The sequence below is a fragment of the Mesoplodon mirus genome (genome assembly GCF_964341445.2).
Source record: "Mesoplodon mirus genome assembly, contig: HAP1_SCAFFOLD_761, whole genome shotgun sequence".
In the NCBI taxonomy this organism is placed as follows: Eukaryota; Metazoa; Chordata; class Mammalia; order Artiodactyla; family Ziphiidae; genus Mesoplodon; species Mesoplodon mirus.
Window position 1 is genome coordinate 74,224 of NW_028295271.1, and position 27,676 is coordinate 101,899.

General features: G+C 37.4%; 1 protein-coding gene across 1 annotated transcript in view; it reads right to left on the bottom strand.

Annotated features, from left to right (window-relative positions):
• LOC309797588 (uncharacterized protein) overlaps positions 1 to 27,164 on the bottom strand; it is a gene marked incomplete at its 3' end in the record, with an annotated part of 48,665 nt that extends 21,501 nt beyond the window's left edge. Inside the window, exons 1-6 of the mRNA XM_082646080.1 lie at positions 26,981 to 27,164; positions 26,815 to 26,869; positions 26,687 to 26,748; positions 26,302 to 26,380; positions 25,992 to 26,241; positions 132 to 488 (exon numbers count right to left, since the gene is read on the bottom strand). Of these exons, the coding sequence (XP_082502206.1) occupies positions 132 to 488; positions 25,992 to 26,241; positions 26,302 to 26,380; positions 26,687 to 26,748; positions 26,815 to 26,869; positions 26,981 to 27,074 (897 nt within the window). The 5' untranslated portion in view covers positions 27,075 to 27,164. The remainder of the gene's footprint in view (positions 1 to 131; positions 489 to 25,991; positions 26,242 to 26,301; positions 26,381 to 26,686; positions 26,749 to 26,814; positions 26,870 to 26,980) is intronic.
• Positions 27,165 to 27,676: the final 512 nt, after the last annotated feature.

Below are 27,676 nucleotides of genomic sequence, written 5' to 3' on the forward strand. Positions count from 1 at the left end.
TTTCTCAACGATGTTATATTCTAAAATTTTACATTGTTCTTAAACGTGTTCCTTTCTTTTTGTTATGTAGATTTTTACAGGCTGTCTTCCATGGCGGTTCATAGTAGAATAATAATATAAAAAAGACAAACCACGTGCATCAAGAGGTTTTGAGCCCAAATAGAGCGATTATCTGTTGATAGCGAAATTGAGAGCCTCTCTGTCGATCGTTTCAATGATTTTGCTTGCGGCTCATCATCGACATTCTGCATTCTGCATAGACTTTTCGCTTTCGGTACATCGTAGAAGGACTTATCGTTCCGTGTTTTTAACATCGATGCATTCTCGTTGTTGCTAACTTCACTACGCCTTTGTGCTCTATCGGCACTGCGAGACTTTCGTTCTTGTTTCAGTTTTTTTCTTCTCTCTTTTTCAACCACGATTCCTCTACGTTCCTGAGATTTGTCAATGTCAACTGCTACTTCACCACATTCCTTTCTGTTTTCGCCCTAAAAATTGCTTCCATCATTATTCACACATGTGAGCAGCAATAAGCCTACAATTTTATTTGGACGGTTCATTTTCGGGCATTGGAAGGGTAGTGGTTGAAGATGTTGTAAAACACATGCATAATAAGTGTAGTTTTCCACGCCTAGGGCCAGCCAACCCTCACAACCATCCGAAATCGGCAGATTGGTGCCAGATTTATTGGGACAAGCCTCCTTCGATCTACAAAGAATAGCGACTCCATTTGAATGAATATGTGAGAGAACTCTAGCACAGCTATCAAAATTTTCCAGCAATATGTGTAGATCTGTAAATGGATACAAGGTAAAGCAGTGCACATGGCCAATTCAATTACCCATTTCTATTCCAGAAGAAAACAAACGCACACGTTCCATAAGCTTGAAACGTTTGTCGTTGAACAATCCTTAGAGATACGCCACGCATTCGAAATTCATTAATTTTTTACTTTTTTTTTCATTTACTAAAATTGACCCAATACATATTTGGTCCAGAAAATAATTCGTTATGACCTTTTAATATACGAGGTATAGTATTGATTGCCTAACAAATAAATCTTGTACGAATTCGCCTCCACTGAATGAATGGCGGCTTGGTCACGTCGAATTGCTGGGTCGACTCGTGACCACATGTATTGCATGGCACTTTTATCCACTGCGCTTTTCCGCGCACTCTAACTTACCTCAACTTTCCTTCCCACCGTTTCTCCACACGATTTGGTAAGTTTTTCCACTTTGTACGGTTTGTTATCTGAATTTTTGGCGTTGATATGCACACATCGCTGCTCAAGAAAACGAAAAATCTCACACTCTGCTAACCTTCATATTACGACGATCTGTTATTCCAACGTATTTAGTATATTTTAAGCTTTGTTAAAATTAAAAAAGAGCTAATGAAGAAGTTTGCGATTATTCGGCACACATAGAAGAAAAAACATAACTAGCCTCGAAGAACAATTCTACTACCCTCTCTTGAACTTTTTTTCGCTTTTTCTTTTTCGTAGTCTTCCTTAAAATATCATCGTTATTTGATTTATTTTTTCTAGTTATTCGTCGTAAAGTCGAAAAGAAAAGATGTGATTTACAAATATGATGAGATAAACTCCATAATCGTTGTTTTGTCACCGACACGAAGAATTAATGTGTGACAAAGCAGAGAAGCTGTTATACCACTAAGGTTAAGTATTGTTAACCATTTATTTTTTGCATAGGTAGGTTATATGTTATTGCCTTCGCATTCGTATTCTCGTCCGATCGATACCTATCGTTTGTGCGCGCATCCGCAATGCTGTTACGGCTCGCTCAACCTATCACAGGTGTATTTTTGCTCTGCCTACTTTCAGTCTATGTTAATTTTGTAGCCTTTTTTCTAACTCACAAAACTTTATGCACTTTTTGGCATAGCAAAATGTTTGAAGTACAGACTTGGTAAGTTAGAGAATAGTTCTACGTAGTGGTTTTCTATTGTGGTTGTTAAAAATTGTAATTATGCATCAGAAAGAGAGACTTGTAAATTATGTAGTTAGGTACATAGAAAAGTACACATGCGATGTACACATGCGCACACACATTACATTTATGCACAATTGAAAAAAGCTTCAAAAATTTTTACTCACTCACCGACATCATATGATTCTACCTTCTACACCGCAACACCGCAAATAAACTAAACCTCACTCAGTGCTGTTGTATTATCATCGTCGTACTGAACAAACACCAACCAATTCATTCAAAAGTATGACATTATCAGGGCATTATCAAAGAATGTTTTGTAACAATTTTTTCCTCATTGGTATTACCAGCCCTTAATCAAAAGTATTTCCTAAGCAGAAGTGCTCGCATCTTACCTCTGGTGGTACGTTCTTCAACGAAAATGCGAATGCTGACAGAACCTAAATCTTTAAACTGTGGTCCGATATATATACATATAAACGTTTGTTCATGTGTACGTATTAAGGTATACCTACGTATTTTCATGTGAATATTTGGGCGTGTATATTTGCTTGTGTGTGTTTGTATTCTTCGTTCGTGTAAAGATACTCTAAAAATTTGAATTCATTTTTTAAATTAGCGACTCTTCAAAACATTCTCATCGAGAATGGCGTGTCATTGGTTTACTTGATATGATTTCAGTATATCGTTAATAGCGAATTAAATAAAGATTCAACACCAGCTGTTGAGGAGACTGGTCCGGCAGCATCGGATGAGCCAACTGGATCAATCACCGAGGTTCGTTCATATTTTAATCGTATGGTTTCGTAATGCTAGCGGAATAGCTGTGTAATATAAAATGATTCTATATACTGTACATCTAACTAGGTAAGCATTTACAAGTATTATACTGTATACATGTGTACCACTGCTGCTAGTATAAGTCGCAGCTCGTTATTTCCGTGCGTCGAACACAGAATTCAGATTGCGTCTACTTCGAACGTCGACAATAAAGAAAATAAGACAAAAGAGTCGGATGATAAAAGGAGCGAAGCTGTCGAAGATGCTGACGGTGAAATTAATTCACAATCAAAATCCTAATATTTCATATGCTCTTATTTAGAGACTATTAGCAAGCTCCAATCACTCCAGGTTAATATTGATCACATCACGCATCATTTGTTCTGGTTTTACTCTTGTCTTCAGTACTTTGATGACAATTTTAATCTGTCGTTTTGTCTTGTCGAAGATCTTATTCTTGTCTAAGTTGGATTCTGTAGTCCGTGAATGCACTGGAAATGTTGAAGTAGGTACTTTTTCTGACACTACCAATTCAGGGCGACAGATTGCTGATGGTGAAGTGAGAATCATCTTAGAAGAAATCATTGAAGCTACGACTATAAATACTGTATTTTCTAAGCTCTGAAGCTCAACATTTGCAATAATATCTTGTTTAATTGTTTGTTAAAAAAAAAGAATAAATCATTGAGAAGACTTGTACGAATGAAATTGTAATGTAGTTGAACACTCGGCTTCGTCAAAACGATTGTCTGAAAAAATGCTAGGTGTTCACATAACTTGCACCCTTTAAACGATTTTTCTTCACAAAATATTCAATAAAATGTTTCTCTAAAATGTGACGTTTACATTTTACATCATTTAAACATGATTGAAATCCGTATCGTTTACAATATACACTATATATATATATATATATACATATTACAATTATTGCAGTGTACAACCTCTACATTGACTACATCTAGTATTGACCTGTTTGGTACACATTAAAGTAGATTTTTTCGAACCTGTTATAACAGGCAACACAGCGTCTGTGTCATTCCGTTGTCTCGAAATTCTATCAGCCTTTTCAAGTACATGGCTAAGTGATAGCGTTAGGACACTAATAATTTCATAAATATTCAAGTACACTCGTATCTTGTGATGTCTGAGAAGTCCCTGGTAAATTCTGTTGGGAAGTTCGAAATGTAATCTAATCCTATGAAACCTGTCTTCCATATCGTTGAATGAATTATAGGAAACATGGAGGTGAGCCATAACCTTGAACGTTTATTTGTTAACAAAACTTGACAGCAAACGACGATGGATTGTTTAGACCTGATGATAATTCTAGTCTATAGTAAGCACATAATGAGTTATGATGGTTTATCCAAAACTCCCAATAATTTTCCGACAACTAAAGTACTTGAGCACCGCGAAGAGCTTGGAGACTTAAGAAAGTGACTTAGCTTTGTCGCTTTGAGGTTATAGAACAAGATTCTTCTCGAATACTACTTTTGGTGTACATTTGCTTCAAAATCCACATTCAAGGAATATGCAAAGAATGCCCAAATTCCTAAATTTTTTGACATCATAAAGTATACGAATATATACATATATATTAGAAAAGAATGCCTTTTTTGAAGAAAACAGTGGAATTCTACGATTTTTACTTTGGTCATTAAATTTCAGAAAATATGCAAATGCAGTGTATGGCAATGCTGTGTTAGGACTTTTATAAATTCCAATTTTATGACATGTTATGCAGACAGAAATCATTGGAATTAAATCCATCAATTAAGTGTGTTTGTTCTTAATTCAATGTTATCCTCAGTGTTGGTGATATTAATGCCTCAGGGATGCGCTATGCATTCGAGCTAATACATATTAGAGATGATTGAATGAGTATGACATTTAAACAATGACTTTCGTTGGGCAACTCACCTATCAAGTCAATGTTTTTATCCTCCCAAACATATCCACTACCAATTTTTGGAATCCGGAATGATGGAGGCCTCGGTTGCCGAGAACACGAGATCGAGCCAAAGGCAACGTGGCCAAGCACTGAAATGCACCCCTTTGGTAAAATTGCGAGGTCAAAATTTTTGCGTATTATTGAGTACCATTATTTAGCTCTATTCTTTTATTATACAATTAGAAAGTTTGTTTCTCCGCAATTAAAGTACAACTAGACGTCGTAATGATCTTATCGACATACGGGATGAGAATAACAGTGCTTGCAAACAGTTATGTCGATTGCCTAATTGTCATTTTACTTTCCACCGCTTTTAATTTTCATTTTCAATGTTATTGTGGTTGTTAATAGCAAATAAACGAGTTGATTGACATTAACACCGAATTTCATTATGGTTCCGCCGCTTATTCTCCTCTTTTCTGAGGAATTGCTGTAGCTGCTTCGTATTATCATTCATACAATTTCGAGCGAATGGAAAACCCTACATTTTCTGTCAACAATATTTTATATGGATATCAACAGGTAAATTTGAAAATTCACATGTATTTTGTAAGGATATTTGCGTTCTAACAGTAACACTTTAAGATGAATGATAAAAAAAACCGGTGTGCTCGAAATGACGAAGCTGAATTCGTGGACCAAAATTGCCAAGAAAAGAAAGTTAGAACTTCATTCACGAAAAATCAGGTTTATTATTTATTCACATAATTAGTTAGTAATGTATTAGGTTGTTCGGAGAATAATGTTGCTTTCGTAATGTCATTTTTCTTCTACAAAAGGATAGAGGATAAAGTGGTTGGCGTTGATCAATCCCTAATAGATGCACCATGCATTCGACTTCATCGGACATCGTAGAAGTGATTGAATGATGTCTGGCCTATACTATAACTTGGAGGTGCTGCGCGATGTGTCTACTCAGTGTTTTTTATATCCTCCCATACAATTCTGGTACCAGTTTGTTGAACCGGATGGATGGAAGGTTTGGTGAGCCCAGGGCGTGGGGATCGAATGAAGTGTGTATTGAAGGACACCTCTAACCACTGCTCTACACGTGCCCCTATCTTATCTCTCTCTATATCTTTTTCTTGTATATGTTTTAATTAATTTCATAATTAATTAATGCTGCCAATTATGTTTTTGACATATCTAAAACGTTAGAATTTCAGGTGTCAAAAGAAAAATTTCGACAAGTCTATTTCTACGATTTCAGACTGGGACATAGAGTAGCACAATTAACGCATGGGGTCAAGGAGCTGTTAACAAACGCACAGTGCAACGTTGGTTTCAAACTTTCACCGTGGAGAATCCCACTTCGAAGATGAGGAAGGGCACGTTAGACTGATAAACGTAACGATAATAACGGACACGTGTAGCGCAGTGGTTAGAGGCGCCCTGCAATGCAAAATGCATTCGATACCGCGCGGCGGGCTCACCAAGATTACTATCACTTCGGAGTCGGTAAATTGGTACCAGAATTGTATGGGAGGATAAAAATACTGCCTTGACACATCGGCTGGCCCCCGCAAGGCATTGTATAGGCCACATATGCATTCAATCACCTCTATGATGTCTAATGAAGTCGAATGCATGGCGCATCCCAAGGATTGATCAACGTCAACCACTTCATCCTTTATCCTTTAACATTAATAACAGTATTATGCTTCTTGCTAAGCACATTTCTACCATATATCGTTCGATACTGTGGAGAGGAATTTGCTTTTTTTTCTTTTTATAGGATTCAGAATAATTAAATTTATTCAAAAGTAGATTGTTGATTGTTTGTTATGGTTTTGGTAAATTCATTTGTTGATGACTGTTTGTATGTGTGGGCGAAAACCATTAGTGACAAGGAAAACACAAGCTGTTTGAATTGCAATAAATTGTTGTTGGCGCTCGTGTACAAGAAACACGTGACGACTTCTAAACGGGTGTATTCTTTTAGCATTTATCTGCGGCATTCTTAAGTGATTTTCCCTCTTTATTGTGATTATTTTCGAAAGCTTTCCTTCTTTTTTGTTCTAGCAACATGTTGAAAAAGGTTATATTTGCGCGTTTTAACAATGTTAATTAACAATCTTCTTAGCCTCATCCTTGTTACGGTATTTTTGAGTGCCTCCCATTCCAATGTTGTTGTCCATGGCAGACAAGAAGTTGTATCATGTTAACCAATTCTCTGTTAGTCAGTCGTCCAAACTTCAACTGATTCAGTTTCATTTCTATTTTGACGTTTTAAATCATCTAACATTTTCTTTTCTATTGAATCTGCTGTGTGTTAGTTACGCACTTAGATATCTAAGTATACCGTCCTCCCTTATTCCTAGATCTGCTGAACACATGGCTTTAGAAACTGCTTTATTCTACCTTTATTAATACCGTTTGTCGTGTATCAAAGTATGCAACCTTACGTCTAGCATTTCCGCTTCACTTATGCTGTATAAAAGTCCGAAGAGCTATGCTCGTAGAAATATCAATTTCCTTGGCGGAGTCTTGCAAACGATCCAATGGTAGCTGTCGCCAAAAATAGCGAAAATAAATTGTCTTATTTTCATCACCTCAAAAGAACTTATAATAAGGCAACTTTGGGTGGGATGAGCCAAACAAGGTCACTAAATCTCAGCATCATTCTAGCCATCTAGGGTCTGGTGATAGTATAAAGGCGTATTGTACATACGTCGCTACAACGCATACACACTTGCGTCTGAATCTTTGACTAACGATGTGATATTAGCTAAGAAGGTTAAGAACGGTATCACTAGATAGGCCGAGATTGGAATACCTCAGTGATTTATGATGCCGAAGAAAAAAGGTTTCTCGAAACCTCAAGCAGTTGAAGAGACTCTTTAAATCAACGTCTCCATGTCAGTGCTAATAAAGCCGATAATTTAAAAGCACAAGTCCGTCGGCAGAAGCACTCCGGTAGATACCCAAACGCGGAGATGCGCGAGCAACATGCCGATCTTGCAAAGTTCTTCAGAGAAGGGATAAAAGGAAGGACGAGAGAAGAGCATCATTACTGCGTTAAGATGCAAAAGTCAGAGAAACATAACGAAATCCCGCCCAGTTATAACCGATGGAAATTGCGCTTAAGAAATTTACATATAAACATAGAACGTTAGTATAAATTGTCTTTTTCAAGTCTGTCATATTCGGAACTCTTCAGCTCTGATTATCGAAATCTTATCCGCAGCTATCGAACAGCCGTGACTTTGAGCATGTATGTGTTTGGACAGCATAGTATTTAAGCAGTTCAGCTTGCTATTTAGCAGTTCTCTTCCTTGATGGGAAGATAGATGTGAATATAGCCCGTTCCTTAGATTTATTACGTTCCGAATTCTTATAATTTTGTCGGCGAGTGTAGCGCAGCGATTAGATGTGTCCTGAAATTCACACTGGATCGATCGATGGTTCGATTCAGCGCATCGTGCTCACCAATCCTTCCGTACCTCCGAGATCGGAAAATTGATAATGAGAGGGTAAAGGCATCGACTTGATACATAGGAAGACACCGCAGATCAGTGTATGGAGCAAATATGCATTCAATTACCTCTACGATGCTTGATGAAGTCGATTGTATGGCGCATTCTTCAGGGATTGATCGAGGCATACCACTTTATCTTCGCTTTATTAACTTATTATTGCAAGAAATTTTTTTATCAGGAATTATCGCGAGTACTATTGATCAGGAACTGTTCAATAGAAAACAATTCATAGTGGTTTTACATGATTTTGAAATGAATTCATCTGATATTATGATGCTACCGCTTGTAAGTTGCCGTTTAACCCAGCGGCTAGACTGACTTGGTGTGTTACATTATCATAAATCTTCAGCCTCTTATAATTATCGTATTTTTGGCGTCGACATCACTAATAATTCTTCTTACAATTTCCACTAAATTTTGGATTAAAAAGTTTTTGTTAAACCTACCTAGTTAGAAAAATGTAGTGTAAAGTATTTCCTGTTTACAAGCATCACTTTCTTTATCTGGAATGTGCTTCAAGCTTTCCTTTAGTGTGACGAAAGTTCTATTCCTCACTAGCTATGCTTGGAATCGATTTCGTCGATTTTATCCCTCATCTGAATCATCGTGGATAAGATTTGATGATGGAGTTCGTTGATCCGTTTTCATGTGAGGTTATCAATCTCGTTCTATATGGGCGTCAGTTAGACACTCTTCGGCAAAACGACACCGTCCACTCTTTCTGGAGTCTCAGTAAGGGAGCTGCTTGAAAAAGACGTGCGGTTCTTATTTTTAGACGGAATTTCTCATTTCATGAATGGTTACATAATAAACAGACGAATGCACAAAAAACGTACATGGCTAAGTTTCATGATTAGATCTTCTCTGTAAAAATGAGGTAGAAACCACTTTTTATAACTCGGTCACTGAAGCCGTGCCCATGGTTTCTTAGATTGTCTGTATTCAAAATGGTAAACATTCTTGCACTTCTAGGATCTACACTTTATGCCCTTTTTCAAGAATAGGTTCAAGGTAAGTATTTGTGTTCTCTTACCTACAGCAGTTCTTCTGTTATGTTTTCAAAGCCAAAATCAATCTTTTTCTTGACTTGATGAATCTATGGTTTCTGTTCATAATCATTAATATCACTCTGGGGTTTCCACACGACACGCGTTTCATTCAAAAGTTTAATAATTACCACTAATTAACAACAAAATAAGAAAATACAACAATGTTTGAAGTGTAGCTTTTAAAACAAGTTTTTGAAATGGAGAACATATATACAATTGAAGTTATATGAGAGCTTGCAAAGTATTTTGAAGAAGGTTCAGGAAGCATTTAGTAAAATGAAAGAACAATATATAGAATTTAATGACTAACTATGGCAAGGCATACTGATTTTCATGCCACTTCAGGTGTTATCTTTTACTACTGCTTGAGAGGACGATTCCTATGGCAAAAAGCGTCTATCATGTGTAAGGAGTACTGGGAATGGGAGCAATGGTTGAAGCATAAAAATCCGACACTACCAAAACGATGGACGTTGTTTAGTGAAAAAGCATTTAAACTTATGAAAAGGTAAGTTTGACTAAAAATGTCGACTTCCGGACTTCTATTTTTCTTTACTTTTTATCCAACTCTTGCGAACGAGTAGCATGAGCTACATAGTAATCGTGAAATATTACTAAGATCTAATTTAAGCGGCTAAAATCTGAGATAGTTGTAATTGCTCGTGCATTTGGTTTCCTGAGGACAAGTTCGGCACTTCCATGCTGCAACACATTCAAGAGTAAGCCTATTGTCTCATATTGCCGTTACACATAAAGAGTATGTTGCTGGTTTAGTGAGATCTCTTTCTTTTCCCGTTATAACATTATTAGGAATTTCTCAAGGTTTACAAGGTTTACAACTTAACGACTATGCTTCACAGGAAAATAGCTATTATTCTCAATAATTTATAACAGCTTGGTTTTTGGATGGAAATCTCAAACTCCTTTTCAATTTGGGCGATCATCTGTCCGAAGAAACTCTGTTGTACATCACAGTTTGACAATCAGGAGCGCTTTCATCCCGGTCGACAAGTAAATCATTGAGGACAAAACAAAAATGTTACATTTCTAGTGCTTAAAACTTGTATAGGAGTCTATTTTTATTATTCAGTTATTGAGCAGAAAAATTACTTGTTTAAATAATTTTCGAAGTCTTAAGATAGTCGTGGAAGAAGAGCATATTTATTTTAGAACGTTGACGGCACGAGGAAAAGACCGTTGGTCGGCTAAAGATATGAGGAAATTCATTTCAAAGGAGAAGCTTTTGAAGCCAGTTAAGGTAGAAGAATCTGCATGAAGACATTATCATTTCAATGGTTTAATTTTCACATTTCATAAACAGTTCTTAAATGCAATTTTTGATCACCCAACATTCATCGTGTTCTTTGTTTACTTCCTTTTTTTTCGTTAAGATTTCTGTAGCATTTCGTGCTATCACTATCACTTTCCTCCAACATTTCTTGTCTTGTGATGCTTATATGTACATAATTTGATTTTTTTTCGTAGACTTCTGAAGTTTTGACGAGCATTTTTTTTAAATCTTCCATCATAGCCTTTTCTATGTGAATAGATGAATTTTATTCAAATAAATATCGTAATTACTCGTGTCAATGGTGGCAAATGATGTAACGACTTTCATACTCAATCACACCATTAATCTCTAACTCAAGACAGCTATGCTTCAGTTTAACATGCAAGTTTTATCAAATCACTCTGCTTTCAAATTATTCTAGTTCATTTTAGAATGAAGCGGACGATGTGTTCGCATATAGACCGAGTGAGATCGTTAAGGTGAGCTCTTAAATGCAGATGGCGACTTAATCTTAGAAAGTCAGCAAGCATTACGGTATACTATCGATTTTTTATCTCTACCGTTCTTGACTAAGCAACTACAATCACTTTAGCAAAAAAAATACACCCTTACCTCTTGAGGGGTTAAGGATATAAGTGCGATACATCCATTTTCTAGTTCTTTGATTCAGTTTTACTTCCCTTGTTCAATATTTATCAATTTACAGAATCAAGATCAAAGAAAAGATAATGGGAAAAAGAAGAGAACACTGAACATTGGATCAGCGCCACATTGTCAGCAATAGCGGAAATTAGCGAGCAAGTGGTGTCAGCTGTGACGACTAATTCCGTCATATTGCTTGTATGTTTTTGCATGAAACCAACCAGAAATGTAATTAATAAAGTAATTTGAAACTGTGAGAAGTTATTCACTACAATCTTTGGCTTCATTATACTACAATAATATAAAGTATTGAAAAACATCATATCGATAGAATGTTCCATCGATATAAAGTCTATTAATATTGAAACAAAACTCCTCAGGCTCTAAGTCTACGTGAATAGAAGCGTCTTCGACGGGGATAAATAGTAAATTATTAGTTTATGTTTGTTTGTCGCTTTTGCGCAGTTGTTTCAATCAAATAAATTGTTCAATTATAGACTAAACAGTAGATGTAAAGCTTGCTTCGTTGGGTATCGTGCTATGATTTCGAACTCGTTTGAGGTAAATTCATGATTTAAAAAGTATTCACTCCAAGTTTTTGGAAGAACGTTTTCTCTTTCAAATTTTAGCATTATTATACATCATTATCTATATGATTAAATTTTTAAAAATATTTTTGTTACATTTCTCCTCGTTATTTCACAGATGAGATTCCACAAAACTGCAAGCCAGAGCTGAGTTATAAGAGGCGATACTGATCTCTTGGTGCCTGTAAAAATCAGATTTCACCCATTCTGTAAAAAAGGTGATATATACAAAACACTATGAAAAGAGTATAACATATGTAGTGTTTTCTCAACTGAGTTTCTCAAATATTTGTTAGCAATAACATTACTCATCTGCCGAAAGTTCGAAGACCACATACTCGTTAGCGAGGAAAATCCATAAAAAGCTTATGCTCATTGCTTGTGAGCTTACTTCCGAAACACACCAAATGAACGTAATGCCTGCTTGGACGAATATCATGGTAGTATTCTTTATTAGAATTTTGTTCTATCATTCCTATAAGTTTCAGCCTGTGTCACACCTTACATCATTATCAATGAGGAAGACTGAGTCAACTAATATGCATTTCTAAGAGCATCATCCTTATTGTTACTAGCCAAAAATTTGTGCAAGAAGCTTGATATCACTTAAAGTTATAAAGCTTAGGTAAGAAAGTTATAATTCCACAATTTCCAAGACCGACTGTCTTTTAACCTCGGCATTGTTTAATACTTCTTGATTCTTCTTCTTTGAACGAGCGCGAGGTTGTTAAGTTTATTATGAGGCTGACGTTTCGGCCGTGTCGCCTTCTTCAGAGCCTGGAAAGGTCGACTGACAGCGATCTACCAAGCCAAACACGTCAATATCTCAAACAGAGAAACTCAAAAACCAAATCCTAACCGCGTGAATAACATCGAATACTCACCACTTCTCTGCCTTCGACCAACCGCTAGGTTGTGTCTGCGGAAGAGGAATGAGGTACACTTCCTTCTAGAGTGCCCCTTTATCAGACTAGAAGATCAATCTGATATATTGTGCGAAATCACGTGTGATTAGGAGGCACTCTTCCTTGCGGTTCATATTTGGGTTTTTGAAGTTAATGCAAAATGCCTCAAGAACCCTGCGCGTCGATATGCTAGTTTCTTGCGCAAGAATATTAACCTTAACATCAAAATCCTCTCCGTTGTGTCTTTGTGTCCTATGCGTGCCTAGTGGAGTACTCGTTTTGCTTTTAAATTTTCCATCTAGGTGTTCTTCTATGCGGACACAAAGAGGTCTTCCCGTTTCGCCAATATATTCGTCTCCGCAAGTTTTGCAAGAAATCAGGTACACTGTACCTGAGATCATGCAATCACCGTCTCTGCCCTGAGGGCAAATGCAAAATAATATAATAAATAAATATAAATAAATAAAATAATGTAATACAAATACAAAATATTATACATTACATGTTTTACACATACATTACATGGACGATGCAAAATTTTTAATAACACCAGTTATTTATCTGTAAAAAGTGATCTACCAAAGTAGGAAAGTACTAGTAAGTTTTCTAAGGTGTGTGTACTTTTCATTTTAAGCTTATTTCACTTTAAAACATTCATCATGCCATCTCATTGTGTCATTGGCCTTTTATGTCAAGAAAGTGATTTGGATGTCCGATGGCAAATCTCCATTTTGCTGACGTATGACAATGTGACAATTCATTGTGACAGCTTTCTACCAGTACATCTCACATAAGAGATCCAAGAACAAAACCAAGTTCTTCAGAATTCACAAGTTATTCAGGATGTACTGAATTTTAGTGCAGATGTAGTGCATTCCATAATGATGTACTTTATGTACGAATTTCTAAATAAGAGAAGGCATTTGTACACCGATAGTGTTGGTATACAAGTATTCCTTTGGCTGAGGACTTACTGCATAGAAGGACCTATCTTATGGGCTGTACTATAATATCGCATATATCTATGTTCTCGAACAGTAAGGGTCTAAACCAGCAATAAAAATTGGTGGTAATAAGAATTAATAATTGTTTCCAAACAGAAAATCTTCTCACCCCTAATGTCTGAACAGTCTGAAGAAGAATTCTCAAAGAACTGCAATGATGCTGTTATGTATCCAAATTATTTCCAATAATTTCACTGTCGTGAAAAGAAACACAGTAAGTTAGAACATTTATCATTACTGATTTATTATTACATCATAGTGAAAAGCTGTCCTAAGGTAATGAACCTCAATGTCTAAACAAGGGAATATCTGCGTTTTCTCATTGGCCATAATCTGTAGTGTATATTCTCTTAAAAAGCAATACACTCTTGTCCCAAATTGAGCTGCTCTAAATGGAGGTTTTTTATAAATTATTAGTTGAGAGAACAGTTTTCGAAGAGCTATTCCGGACATACGATTTACGTCGAATTTTCTTTTCTAGTGATTTCAAGAAGTGCGGTAAGAAAACCTCTGGGAATCTTTCAAGGGGTGTATACCGATTTTGGTACACATGGCGTTTTTGTGTTAAGGAAGCGAACCGAAAAGCTATATTCTAGGCAGCAGAATCCATTCAATTTATTCATTAAATTTCATAGAGTACTATTAAAATTAGGAATTGATAACACATTAGAAGTGATACTGTTCAGCAAAAGAAAGGTATTGGTTCGATCATACACGAGGACCATTAAGCCTATCATCCCTCCGGAGTCGGGTCGGAGAATTGGTACCAGACTTGTTCAGGACCAATTGGCTTCTTCAAATCCGCATAACTGGCGACTACTTAAGGGTTGAACAACAATTGTTTAATTTTCAATTATGAAGTAGTATAAGTATCAATATCCTTCATATTTTTACCCAGATGTCTCTTTAGTAAATTCCAGAAGATTACACTTTCCTAACCATTTAACAACATAATAACCTTACTGGTTCAATGCGGCACCAGACCAACGAAGCCCTTAAACCTTGAATTTGGTTTGTAACATTGTTGTCGAGCAGTTCGTCTGTTAACAAATCGGAAGATTCAAATCGCTGCTCTCATGAAAACAATCTCAGGTGATAAAATAACGATGGATTGTAGACGATTTATTTATAAAGGTCATAATTTACTTTTAAAATGATATAATCCTGATCAAACACAACATGGCTACTCTGAAAAAAGAAACAGTTGGAATCTACTAATTCTACCAACGAGACACTTTTCTTTTGTTCGCATAGCATTTTGACGTCTTGAAATCGACGATTTTCCTGAAAACGTTTTCAGCAGCGGTCTAGTTGTTAAAGACTTCTTAGTAGTAGTAGCTTTCGAGATTCCTGCGAAAAAATGGTAATCGGTTAGCCAGAGATCCGATGTGAAATGATTCGTATGTGAGGGTTACGTAAATCTATTAGTCGAGAATCTACAGCGTTACAGGTACCAGATTTTGTCGAGGATTTTTGTACAAAATAATTGACTGTTTCTGGTTGCCCTTTTTAAAATGTGTGGCAAATTTGATCTAATTGTCCAAAGCCATATAACATGGATCTAAAAAGCGACAATGTTGCTAATTTCAAAACAATTTCCACGTAAATTAGTTCTTTTATTAAGGCTAGCAAACGGATAAAAAGAATCGCGAAGAAATACCTTTCTAATATGTATCCACCCTACACACATAAATTAGTTGGGCATTTTAGATTCTTTCGAGTTTTTTCTTCGTTTCATTAAACCACAATATTATTTGACATCGGTCTCATCCTATGCACACTTTGGTTTTTTTATGTTTTTTTTTTCATCGATATTTCCGTTTTCTTGCCAAGTACGATATATTGTTGTGGTTTTTGTTATTATTTGAAAAATAAAGGACAATCAATCAGTGCTGATCAGTCTCGCGCTATGCATTCGACTTCATCAAGCATTGTAGAGATTAATAAATGCATATATTATCCAATAAAATGACTTTCGGTGGCCTACCGATCTATCACGTCAGTGTGCTTATCCTCTCAACCAAGTCTGGTACCAATATACCGATTCCAGCGGAATGGAAGGTTTAGTGTGCCTGGGTACGGGATCGAACCAAGGATTGTTGGAAAGCGTATTGCAGGCCACCTCTAACTACTACGCTACACGCGCACCATTAGTATTTAAATCAGGTGTATTGCAAATGCCATTTGAACACTTTCAACTATAGCAACACTCCACGAAAGTAGTGTATTGTAACCATTCAGGATTCTTTTTGAGATCAATTGAGAATTGTAGAACTATTTTATAATTTTCTGCGTTATTCGTTTCCATCTACACATGAGACTCAACCTATCTTTATTCATTTATTCACAGATAGGTCAGTGACTCCGTCATTGATTGCCAAATAAAATCATTACAAAATTCTTTCTGTTGAAAGCCACAAGCCATATGACGTCTTACTTTCAAAGGAAAGGATCCTAGATAGTCGATCTCGCGCACGCTCCTCCTCCTTAGGTTGCAAAAGAATTCTTCATCAGTACTGTCCGATACGCTTGTTGAGTGTTCTCTACAATTTTTACACGAAGATTACCCTCTTCTGCATATCGTGAACTTTGAGTCACAACAACAGCAATCAGGATTCCGTCATGAAACCTGTTGTATGGACCACATCCAGGCCGTATTCAGGACCATAAGAGTATGTCGACAGCATCATTTGCCTCTTGAATTCACTTTTTTCAAATATGACATTACATTAAACGCATTTCCAGCGTTGGAACGAAATGTATCACAAAAACACAGCTTTTATATCACCCTCTAACCATACATCGTGAAAGAGATCCAGAGATCGAAATAAGAAATTAGAAAATCTCTAGTTAAATATAAGATTTGATCCCATCTATTGCAGCGTTTGGTCAGGAACAGCTACTTTGTAAGTAGATTCCTCGCAAAAAGTGTCTTCTGGTTGAAGGCTCCTCTCAAACGATGTTGAATAGCTCGAGGCCAATGATTGCCTTAGGCGAACTAGCTGGGAGCAAACCTACAAATAATACAGCTATGAAAACCAGACATTGCGAAAAATTACCGACTCACATATATAGTAGACATCCTCAGCTTCTGATCGAAAAGTCGCACGTCCTCTTTGGTAATGGGATGGTCTTCAGGAGGGCAGAATGATAACTCTTCACCAAGAAAAGCATCCGTAAAACGAATCCCTTCACACAGATGTGAAATGTCTTTCAATTTCTCGAAACTAAAACTTCGTGAGCTATAAAAAATACAAGTAAGAAATATGTACAAAACTATTCTGAAATGACAGAGATACCTTTAAGAAAGTAAAAAATAGTGAAACGTAAGGATATGAAAACACCATATTCATGTCTCAAAAAAGAAGAATGAGGAGAAAGTAAATCAACCATCTTAGTCGTTGACGAGTGCGTTCTTCTCCCCAATATACCATCACTTGAAGCTCACTAGCTGTTCGCTGTTGCTACAACAAAACTACTTTAAATGGATCTAATAAGTTTCGAAACCAAAAGGGAGTACAGAAATACAGGTATGCAAAAATGCTTACTGCTGTTGACGCAGTAGAGACAATTGAGTTCATTGAAGATATGGGAGAATGGAGACGTATGGAAACCAGCTTAAAAAGGCAAAATAACTGTAGGCGATATTAAGCGCGTCAAAATTTTTTGAAAAGTTAGATGAGCGTTACGATAAATTTTTCTTCAGGATAAAATCATAATTATAAGTTTTAAGTGAATTTTGTTTACGACCACATATCTAAATGTGTTACTACAGAGGACATTTAAATGAAAATAAAAACAAGACGTAAGCAAAATAAATAACAGTGAATATCCTTTCCTTAGAGTCACCACGATCTATCACAATTCCAGGAGCTGGACGAATATCAGCAGGAATGTGTTCCAGAGCGCCAGATTCTGTAGTGCATAAAACGACTACACGGGAAAACGCTCGTCTAAAAGTTCAAGTTTTATAATGAATCATATAAGATATAATCACATACAATGCTCTTCCAATAGCTTCTGAATCAACAACGGTTGTTAGTAACAAACCGGTTTCCTGAGTTTGTCAACGAAAATGAGAAAGTTGATTCATGACAAGACTGTAAGATATAAGTTCCATTTCGTAAAATACGTAGGTCATCTCTGGCCTTCACTCTAACAACTGCAGCTCCACCCAGTCCTCGAACCGGCATCTTAAAAGAAATAATGCTTTATGTAGAAGTGTATTAAAAAAGTAGAAAGAAAAATTAAGAGTTTATTTCAGCTGAAAGTAACCATAAAAATGAAATTAACACCATTGAAGTTACACAACAAAGATTTAAGAAAAGAAAAGAAACAATGAAACATTATCTATAAATAAAAGCTTATAAGAAAAAAAAGAATACCCTATAGTTCACTTGAGGTCCATCTCCTCCCTCCACCGCAATCAGAACATTTGTATAGAATCGAGCAATCTGAGACGGGGAAAATTCAATTCGAAGCGGAACAGTACGACGTGGATCCAGAAGTAAGATTTGGCTGTCCAAGAGCTGCAACCAATATAGTCGTTCTTCATTAGAGCATTGAATAGTGATAGGAAAGATTTTAGAAAATAACTAGTGTACAGTAAAAGGTGGTCCAGAATGACTGAGCTTCGCCCTTATTCGAAGAGAGGTATCTGTACGATTGGTAACATCAACGTTCGAAACAGCTGTATCTCCAATAGCTACGAAACCGAACGCTACTTCGAGTTGAGGGATATAAAGCACAGACCTAAATCTCAATTTTCAGAAAATAAAGCTGTCATAAAATTCTTATTGGTAAGTGAAAAAAAAACCTCCGCGTCGGATTAGAAGTCAGTTGTGAAAAGCATGGAACCATAGCGTTTGTAGATAAAGAGCTAGATGATCTTGCAGAGGAATGCGGTCGAGAGCTCAACTAAAGATATATTCGTCAACTTCATTCACTCGCACGTCATTAGGTTGTATGGGGCATACGAAAGAAGTGAATAACGACCAAAAACAGCTACGAGCCGCTCTCTGGGGAACTTAGCAAACCTATTAGTTGCCTTACCGACCTTTGAAGAGTATACGTGGACTTACTTCTTCAAGCTCTGAAGTGTCTCACCACTTCTTCCCAATCATAGAATCAACCAGTATACACAGAATCAAGAATGATTATGACTAATGTATGTTGTGTGCAAACCATCCCAGCACAACAGATATAGGAATTATATTTTTGATCATAAAAAATACATAGTTGGTTTTGGCTTACATTTACTCACAAACAGCAATAGGACGCAACATATAGTACTATGCAGCTAACGGAGTGAAGTTTCATCATAGAGATATGCGTACAATTACCAAAATATGTATGAAAAACAGCTTGAATAGCTAATAAACAAGCAAACAACAGCACGGAAGTTGATGAGAGCGAACACAAAAATTTATACACAAATACTAATTGTTTACTTATTATACATAGAGTGCTTGCTAATTAGATCGTACTTGCCTAGCTTTCCCTTTATTGCTTTCGTTGCCTTATAACCCTAATCCAAGGATGGAAAATGGATTGTATACGGGGTTTGAATGCAACTTTACAATCATTCTTCTATTCATTATAAATGGCCCAGAAAGATATCAGAGAGACAGAATAAGATGCAAGAGAGCTTTAAGGTGAACATTGGGATGGCTGACAATAATGATTGTGGCTTAAGCCACCCAGTTGTAGTTGCAACTTCAAAAGATTTGTACGTTTGTATTTTATAGAATAACACACGCAAACGTCGCGATGCTCGAAAAGGATCACCACCAGGAACGAATATTGTAAGAGAAAGAGGAACTATTAAAATCATAAAAGCAAAAAAACCGCCTCACAACGCACCTCTCCCTCGCATGTAACCTTCCCTTGATTACAAGCAGCACCATGATCCATTTTCTAAAATGTATACATTAGGAAATAAAAAAAAGAAAATCAAAAAGAAACCGAGAAGGAAATAATATTCAAATGAATGTTGGCGGTACCATTCGCTTCGGAGTAGAGTCTTCACCATGTAAAGCATTTTGAGAGGTGAATTTTTAGCCAGATATATTTCCAGTTCGTCTTGATCTAATCTCTTTTTTAACCCACCTAAGACAACGTGTACAACGTCTAAATTTTTGTGTCAAGCCCATGGAACAACGTATAATTTCTCATCTCTCACGCAACGAATAATATGTGACTCATGATTTTCACTGTAGTTTCGCAATAGCCCGCCCCTTATTTGTGTATTCGGCTCTACAATTCGGCTTATCTATTTAGTTTTCCATGTTTCTATTGAAATACGTTGCTGTCGCCTTTGGCGGTCGATTTTGCAACACATGTAGTATATTTCTCCAATTTTATACAACATTTACAACTATCCACTTTAAAGAAAAGTATTTATCGCCTAGGAACCCTATAATAAACGAGGCTTGGCTCGATCTCGCGCTCCAAACAAACCGAACTCTCCATCCTTTGAGATCAGGAAAGTGGTTCCAAAAAAAAGCATTACCTGGAAACATCGGTAGGCCACGCAAGATCGTATAGGGCAAATATTTTACCTGTTCGAGGCTCAGCTTAATAGATTGTAAATCCCAAAGTTATTGACCAACGCCAAAAACTCTACCCTCTTATAAATTCAGTACTACAACTATGATTCTTAAAAGAGATTTCAAATGAAAAACAACCAATTGCTGGTAATAACTGGATGTTCCACGGATTTCCACTCACTGAGGTTTTTCCTCACTGATGGATCTCGAGCCGGTTAGTCGTGAGGCTACGTGGCGCGTCCCCAGGTGGCGGATAGGGGGTCAAACGCGAACCAAAAGCGACCTTGTGCTTCCCAGAGCAGCAGGTGGATCAAAGGGATGAACACTCTTTTTCTGCTGCGCAGATCTGGCAGTGCAAATTGTATTCTACAAGTCAATTCGGCCAAAAGCCTGCAAGCAAGTGACTAGGAAGTACATGGGAGGCGGTTAGGAGTCCTGTCCACTCAACTCCAATGAACTCTGGGAAAGACTGGCAAGCTACTCATTAGTATATTCAGCCCCCATGGTTAGAGCCCGGCAAGCTACCCCATGGGTACAAAAGATGCCAAACAGAGTAAAATAAATGAGAGTCATTCCCCTGACCACGAAAGAGCCCCCGATAAGGCAGCGTTGGGTAGGACGAGTACGGAGAGGCTGCTACAATCTCAGGGCTATCTGGGCTACCTAAATGTGATAGGACTAAGGTGACGATCTGTACCTACAACGCAAGATCGCTTGCATCTGAGTCCGCTGTTGAGGACTTGCTGATGCAGGCCAGAAAGATCAGATACGACGACATCGGACTGGCTGAGACGAGGAGACATCATTCCTTTAACGCCGTTTATGATTCTGGAAAAGAACTCTTCCTTGGAACATGCGACAATAGAGGAGTTGGAGGCGTTGGTGTCCTCGTCAACACGAGTTTGGCCATGAACATCGAATCGTTTAAACAACTAACAACCCGAATCGGACGGTTAAGGTTGAAGAGATGTGGGCCTATGCCGGCTCTAATTATCTACGTCGTCTACGCAGCTACCTCAAGCTACGACGAAGATGAGGTCGAAGCGTTTTATATGGACTTGGAGAAGTTCTACAGAGAAGATCATACCTCCTTCAAAGTCATAATTGGCGACTTCAACGCTAAGATTGGACCGAACAGGGAGAGAGGCTATCCGAGTTTATCATGACGACCAAGACAATCCATGGTAACTCACAGTTCCAAAAGCCCCTCTCTCAACGCTGGACGTGGGAATCCCCCAATGGAGAGTACCATAGTGAAATAGACCACATCATAGTAAACCGAAGATTTTGCATAACCGATTTGGGTGTGCAAATGCACTGGCTCGTCTCTTCACAGGCTACCTGTCAGAATGCAAGGTTCCAAACAATGGAAGACCAGCAAAACCGTGTTGTTGTACAAAAAGGGAGACCTCCACGACATTGGCAACTATCGCCCAATCTGCCTGCTGTCCGTCGTAAATAAACTCTTTACTAGAGTCATTCTCAACAGGATGGACAGAACATTGGACGAGGTACAGCCATGCGAGGAAGCAGGGTTCCGAAAAGGATTCAGTACGATAGACCACATACACACAATAACGAGGCTCATCGAACTATCACGAGAGTATAAAAGACCGCTCTGTCTCACTTTCATCGACTTGAGGAAAGCCTTTGACTCCGTTGAGACAGAAGCGGTTATAGAAGCTCTGGGAAACCAGGGCGTCGCTACCCAAACACCACTCCTTCGTGAGCTATAGAAGAATTTCACGAATAGAATACCGTATCGCCATTTTACAACGCAATTAAAATGAACGTAAAGAGGGGTGTTCGACAAGGCGACACAATGTCGCCAAAACTTTTCACATCGAGCCTCGAAGACGTTATGCGAAAATTGGAATGGGACAATGAAAGAGTGAAAAATGATGGTCGGCAACTACACCATCTTCGCTTTGCTGATGATATCGTCCTTATAACATCAAACATCAGTCAGGCGGAACGAATGCTTGCCGACATTGACCGAGTATGTGGAAGTATTGGTCTTCGACTATACATGACGAAAACGGTATTCATGAAAACGGATCGGTCTCAAAGGCCCCATTTAAGCTCAACGGAACAAATATCTCCGAATGCAACAGTTATGTGTACCTAGAAGAACTCGAGAACTCAAATGATGAATGACGTAGCTCCATAGCTGAGCAGGAGGAAGAGAGCAGCTTAGGGAGCTTTTAAGAGCATCGAGGATGTAGTGAAGAGGATGAAGAACACTCGACTCCGTGCCCACATTTTTGAATCAACGATGCTTCCTGCATTAACATACGCATCAGAGACCTGATCGCTACGTAGGCAGGATGAAAGAACACTCAGCGAAAGGGCGATGCTAGGAGTGTCGCGTGTCACGCAAGTGAGAGAGGGAATACGAAGCTCGGACCTACGTCAACGATCGAAAATTAGAGACGCCGTCCTTTACGCCAAAATGTCAAAAATAAGGTGGGCCGGGCACGTGATGCGACGAAATGGCAACCGATGGACAAGAGCCGCCACGGATTGGATTCCTCGGGATGTCAAGCGCACAACAGGAAGACCACCGACCCGATTCTTCAGAGTTCTTTACAAACACGCTGAACGAATGGTATGATGCTCAACGTGTCCCTAGAGCGAGCAGAACCCTTTGGACCACTCTTGCACGCGACAGGGACAGATGGAGGAATTACTGGCGCCCGCTTGATTCAATCGAAGATCAACGGGAATACAGGTGATACAGTTGAACTGGATGTTAAATTGTATGTTCAAATAAACGCTTGTGTTATGTCGGCCGAAGAGAACTGAACTTTTTCGAATTGTTCAACGAGTGTAAAAAATACAATTCATAAGCCACCGAAACATCCAGTGTTTCTCATATGCGAAGAAAGTAAAGAGAAGTACATAGAAGGACAAAGATGACTTCAGTGGTGGAGCAATATGATGCATCACGACACTTGGATTATCGAGAACAGATTTTGCAATGGACTGCAGCTTCTGGGAGAATGAACAGAACTTTAAGAATTTTTGGAGTACTTCTAATATCTCGTTGTGAAAGTAAAGTGGCTTGGGCAGGCGACGAATCAGAATCGAGGGTACCAACATCTTTTGAAGAGATGAACATATTTATTAGACTGTGCCTTCACATAACAACTGTTAACACTATTAAGAGGAATTCCAAACTTCGCTTATGTATTCCATCCTCTTGAATCCCAAATCCCATCAAGAGATAAATTTGAAAATCTGTCTTACTTAGCTTACAATGAAAGTAGAACTGGAGACTTTTAAAATGTCTTCTAAACAATATGCGAATTGCTAACTTTGCTTCAGTAGAGAAAATTTCCTGTTTGAAAACCTCTCTAGGACGCTGGAAAGATTGCACAAGCTCAAAGAGTTTTCAAATTGGTGAGTAGAAGCTCCTTAGGTAAAGGATTAACTATTCGGCTTTGATTAGACCATGAAGGAAGTGGCATGTGGTCGATTCCATCAACCATCATAGGAATGATTGAATGCGTATTTGGCCTATACACTAGCCAAAGGTGGCCCAATGATGTTTCAAGTTAGTGCTTTTATCCTTCCAAACAAGTTTTAACCAACTCGTCATCCACGGAGAGATGAAGGCATGGTGACCTTAGATGAAGGGATCGAACCTTTGTTCGATACAGTGCATATTGCAAATTCACCTCTAATCACTGCTCTACACCAGCCCCTCCTGAGGTTATATATATGTATATATACTATAAATATATAAATGTTATATGTATATATGTTTGTATATATGTTTGTTTGTATGTATATATACATATATACAAACTCCACAAGTATATATATAAATGGTATACCAAAAGGTTCAAAAGTTGATGGCAAAACGTTTAGGTTATACGAGTTGTTACGATAGAGTCGAGTATCTCTAATGTCTTCAATGATAAAACATATGGAATCATAATAATAAGCTGGTACTCTTAGTTTCCTTCTTCTTAGAACAGTTCCGTCGCGAAAAGAACTAACCCGTTTGCAAAAAAATTTTGCAAACTTTAATTTGTACAAAATAAGCTTCTCAGGCGACGCGTGATATAACGTCTGCATCGGGAAGCTGTATAGATTAAATATATGGAGAAGAGCAATAAAAAAGTAGTGGGTGGGCGAGCAAAATAAAGAGCTGAAAGGAAAATGAATCATGCTAAATAGAACGATAGCAAAATAAAGTCAAAGAACAACCGTCAATGTGGCAGAAACCTTTGAAACCATTTCATTGTCAGGAACAATTGTCTTATTCATATCTGTAGTTTTATCCTGAACAGAATATGTTAGCCTTGAAAATAAATCAGGAAGACAGCCTTTACAGAAACACTTGGAACTTAACCTACCAAAGCATTTTCTGCCACAGCGAATCCAGCCTAAACTACAAATATATTGCGCAATGTTATTGCGGCAACTATAAAAGACAGCTCCTACCATGATTCCACCACTGCTACATGATTTAGTGGAAGAGAGATTACGCGAGGTACACGGCAATGATGGTTTACTTAAATAGAGCAGTGTGAATGCACCTTTTTTTACTAATTAAGATATATGCACTGACATATATGAAACCGGAGGCGCAAAAAGGTGATTATGAGCTTTTCGTGCCTTCACTCGACTTTTTCTATGCTCTTCCAACACCTTCATTAACGATTCTGTGGAAGCACCAGAGGGTTGTTTCTGAAAAATTTTTCGTTTTAATTCTGGAAAGGTGTCCGACTAATAAGAAACATTTTCATAAACGGGTTAAAAGATTCGACATTAGAGATAATTCCACCGTTCTTCCAAGAACTCAAACACCGCGATCTCTTTTTTAACGAATAAATAACTGAGAAAAACTATGCTGTTTTTCATGCCAGGGTTATCAATGTTTCGCAAGAATTTACTAACCTAACTTATGTGTAATAGTCACTTTTAAATATACTTCTTGCTTAAGTTAAGACAATAAATACTCGTTTCAGAATTTTTGATTATCGAAGATACACTCTTCGTTAGGATCAAAGGTATTCCTTTAAAACCTCTTGAATTGTCCTTATACTTAAATGAAGCGATCCCGTGGTTTCCGCAACAGAGTGCTCATCAAGTGTAGATGAAGCTAAAAAGAAAAAACAACTCTATACACATAAAAGGAACCCGAACTAAAGCCAATTTTTCCATGTAAATTACCTTCAGGCAGGATCAGAGATATACCATGGAATTCTTTAGCAAGATCATGATGTCGAGATGTAGCTTTGGCTATTAAGGCTAAAAAACATATGTATATATACACATATATGTATATATATGCATATATATATGTATATACACATGTATGTACGTGTGCATACGTATATATATATATATATATATATATATATATATATGTAAAAGAGTGAATATGCAGTGGATGGCTATAGAATTAATATGAAAATGCAGTAACACACAAATAGGAGTGCTCGTTTGTACGACTCCTGAAGATGAAACAGAAGGGTTTGTCGGTTCGTTGGTAACATACGATGAATCCAGAATCCGCTTGGGAGTACTCCAACTATGACTCAAATTAAGCTGAAATTTGAACGCCTCAGGAAGCTTAAAACATACAGTAACAGTTCCAAGAAAGTTCTTAATCACTTTTTGCATGTCTAATAGCATGTGATCGTAGTCTTTATTGGTAACATCACTCGTTATGTTTTCCTTGTTTACGATGTTCTGACAAAACATTTTAGTACTAACGGAAACCTGGAACAAGATATTCAATCGTTTAATAATGATAGAACGAAATACTTGTGATTATACCAACCGCGCCGTTGTTGCTTTCTGAAGGTGCTTCATTAGCAGCATTCAAGCATGTTCCGTCAGATTTCAGGCAACAATCACCATTATCCTGCAGTAATATAGTTGATGAAACGAATAACTGAGAAAGTTTTAAAAGACATACCGGCACTGGAAGGCCTTGGGAAAATCTAGCCTTATTTGTTTTTTCGCACGAAGAATGATTAATAATGCTTGGCTCCCAACTATTCTCCTTCTCGAAATTGCTCTGATTGAACCTTCAATACAGAGAAATAAAATGGTAAATAGATATAGACTTGTTGGAACAGTTTGCAAACCTTGGATCGTTTAAAATGAAGCGGCCATGATCGCGAAGAAATGATTCCTGCTCTCTTTGAATGATGTCAATTGGTTTTTCTAAAGTGAGACTTATCAGTTCTTTATATTGGATGACTAATAACACAAAACTAACGGTCTGAAATAAATTCGCTGCTTTTGACAGAAACCGCCCGAAAGGATGAACAATCATCGTTATTGAAGGTATTGCTATTCGACGGATGTCGACTTATTGATGACAGAATGGTTAATTGTAAAAGTATAGGAACCTATTTCATCTGCGTAAAGACATGAGTGTGGTTGAAAATAAAAAGTGGAGCTTAAGATTAGAAGTCTCATATACCAAAACAACAAATACTGATTAAGATTAAGAACTAAAGCGCAAACCACTATTTGGCATGTCTCCAATCTTCGATTCCTCCGGAATTGTGGAAAGGAAAGAATGAATCCTGTTAAATAGGTTATACATTCGAAGTTGTTTTAGCTAAAAACAATCTGTTGCGCAAAACACATACCTTTCGTCAACGGATTGTTGAACATTGTCATATTCATGCAATTCCTTTTCATCAACTAAATTAAAAAAAAAAGTATTACACAATGACATCACGACATGGTAGATTGCAGAGGAAATTCTACGAGTACCTCGTTAATTAGTATACAACAATTCTAGTGCAAACTCACAGTTTGATTCACGATCTGAAAGCGGGGCATCGTCGAAACTCTGATCATCGAATCTGTCTTCCACTATCTCTTCATCATCCGCAATGCTAGACATTTTGGAAGTGTCTGAAGGTATTAAAGAGAACAACAAATAAAAAAATATATTTGGAATGCATACTGACTCTAGCAACGGTCATCCAGATTAAACGTTAAAAATCCACTAACATTAACGTAACAGTAAAACTCAAACACAATAGAGAAAGCATTAAGAAAATCGATATATTATTTCTGAGTAATCGATATGGAAATTTCAAAATGATAAATATGAATTTTTGAATTCCAAAAAACCTACGAGGAGCACCAAGTTGAGCGCGAGTATATTTACGAGGTAGAGAACTCATTTGAGACCACTGAGATGACGGTTTACTTTTATATCAGCGAAATCAAGAAAACAACACGTACATATCTTTTACACATCTATTCGTGAAATGAAAAACATGATAACCAGCTAGAAATGGATAGAAATCAACACGTCACTATAAAATCCCTATGACCGCCAGCAGGCAGTTTCCACCGCTTCTTAATTGTTGATTTGTGCTTAGGAAAGCATTCATTATGATTATGAATGTCAATAATAGTGTCTCCTACAGTTTATTTATTCGATATTGCGCGACGATTTAAAAAAAATATTGTAGATCTCGTCGAACTGTGCGAGAG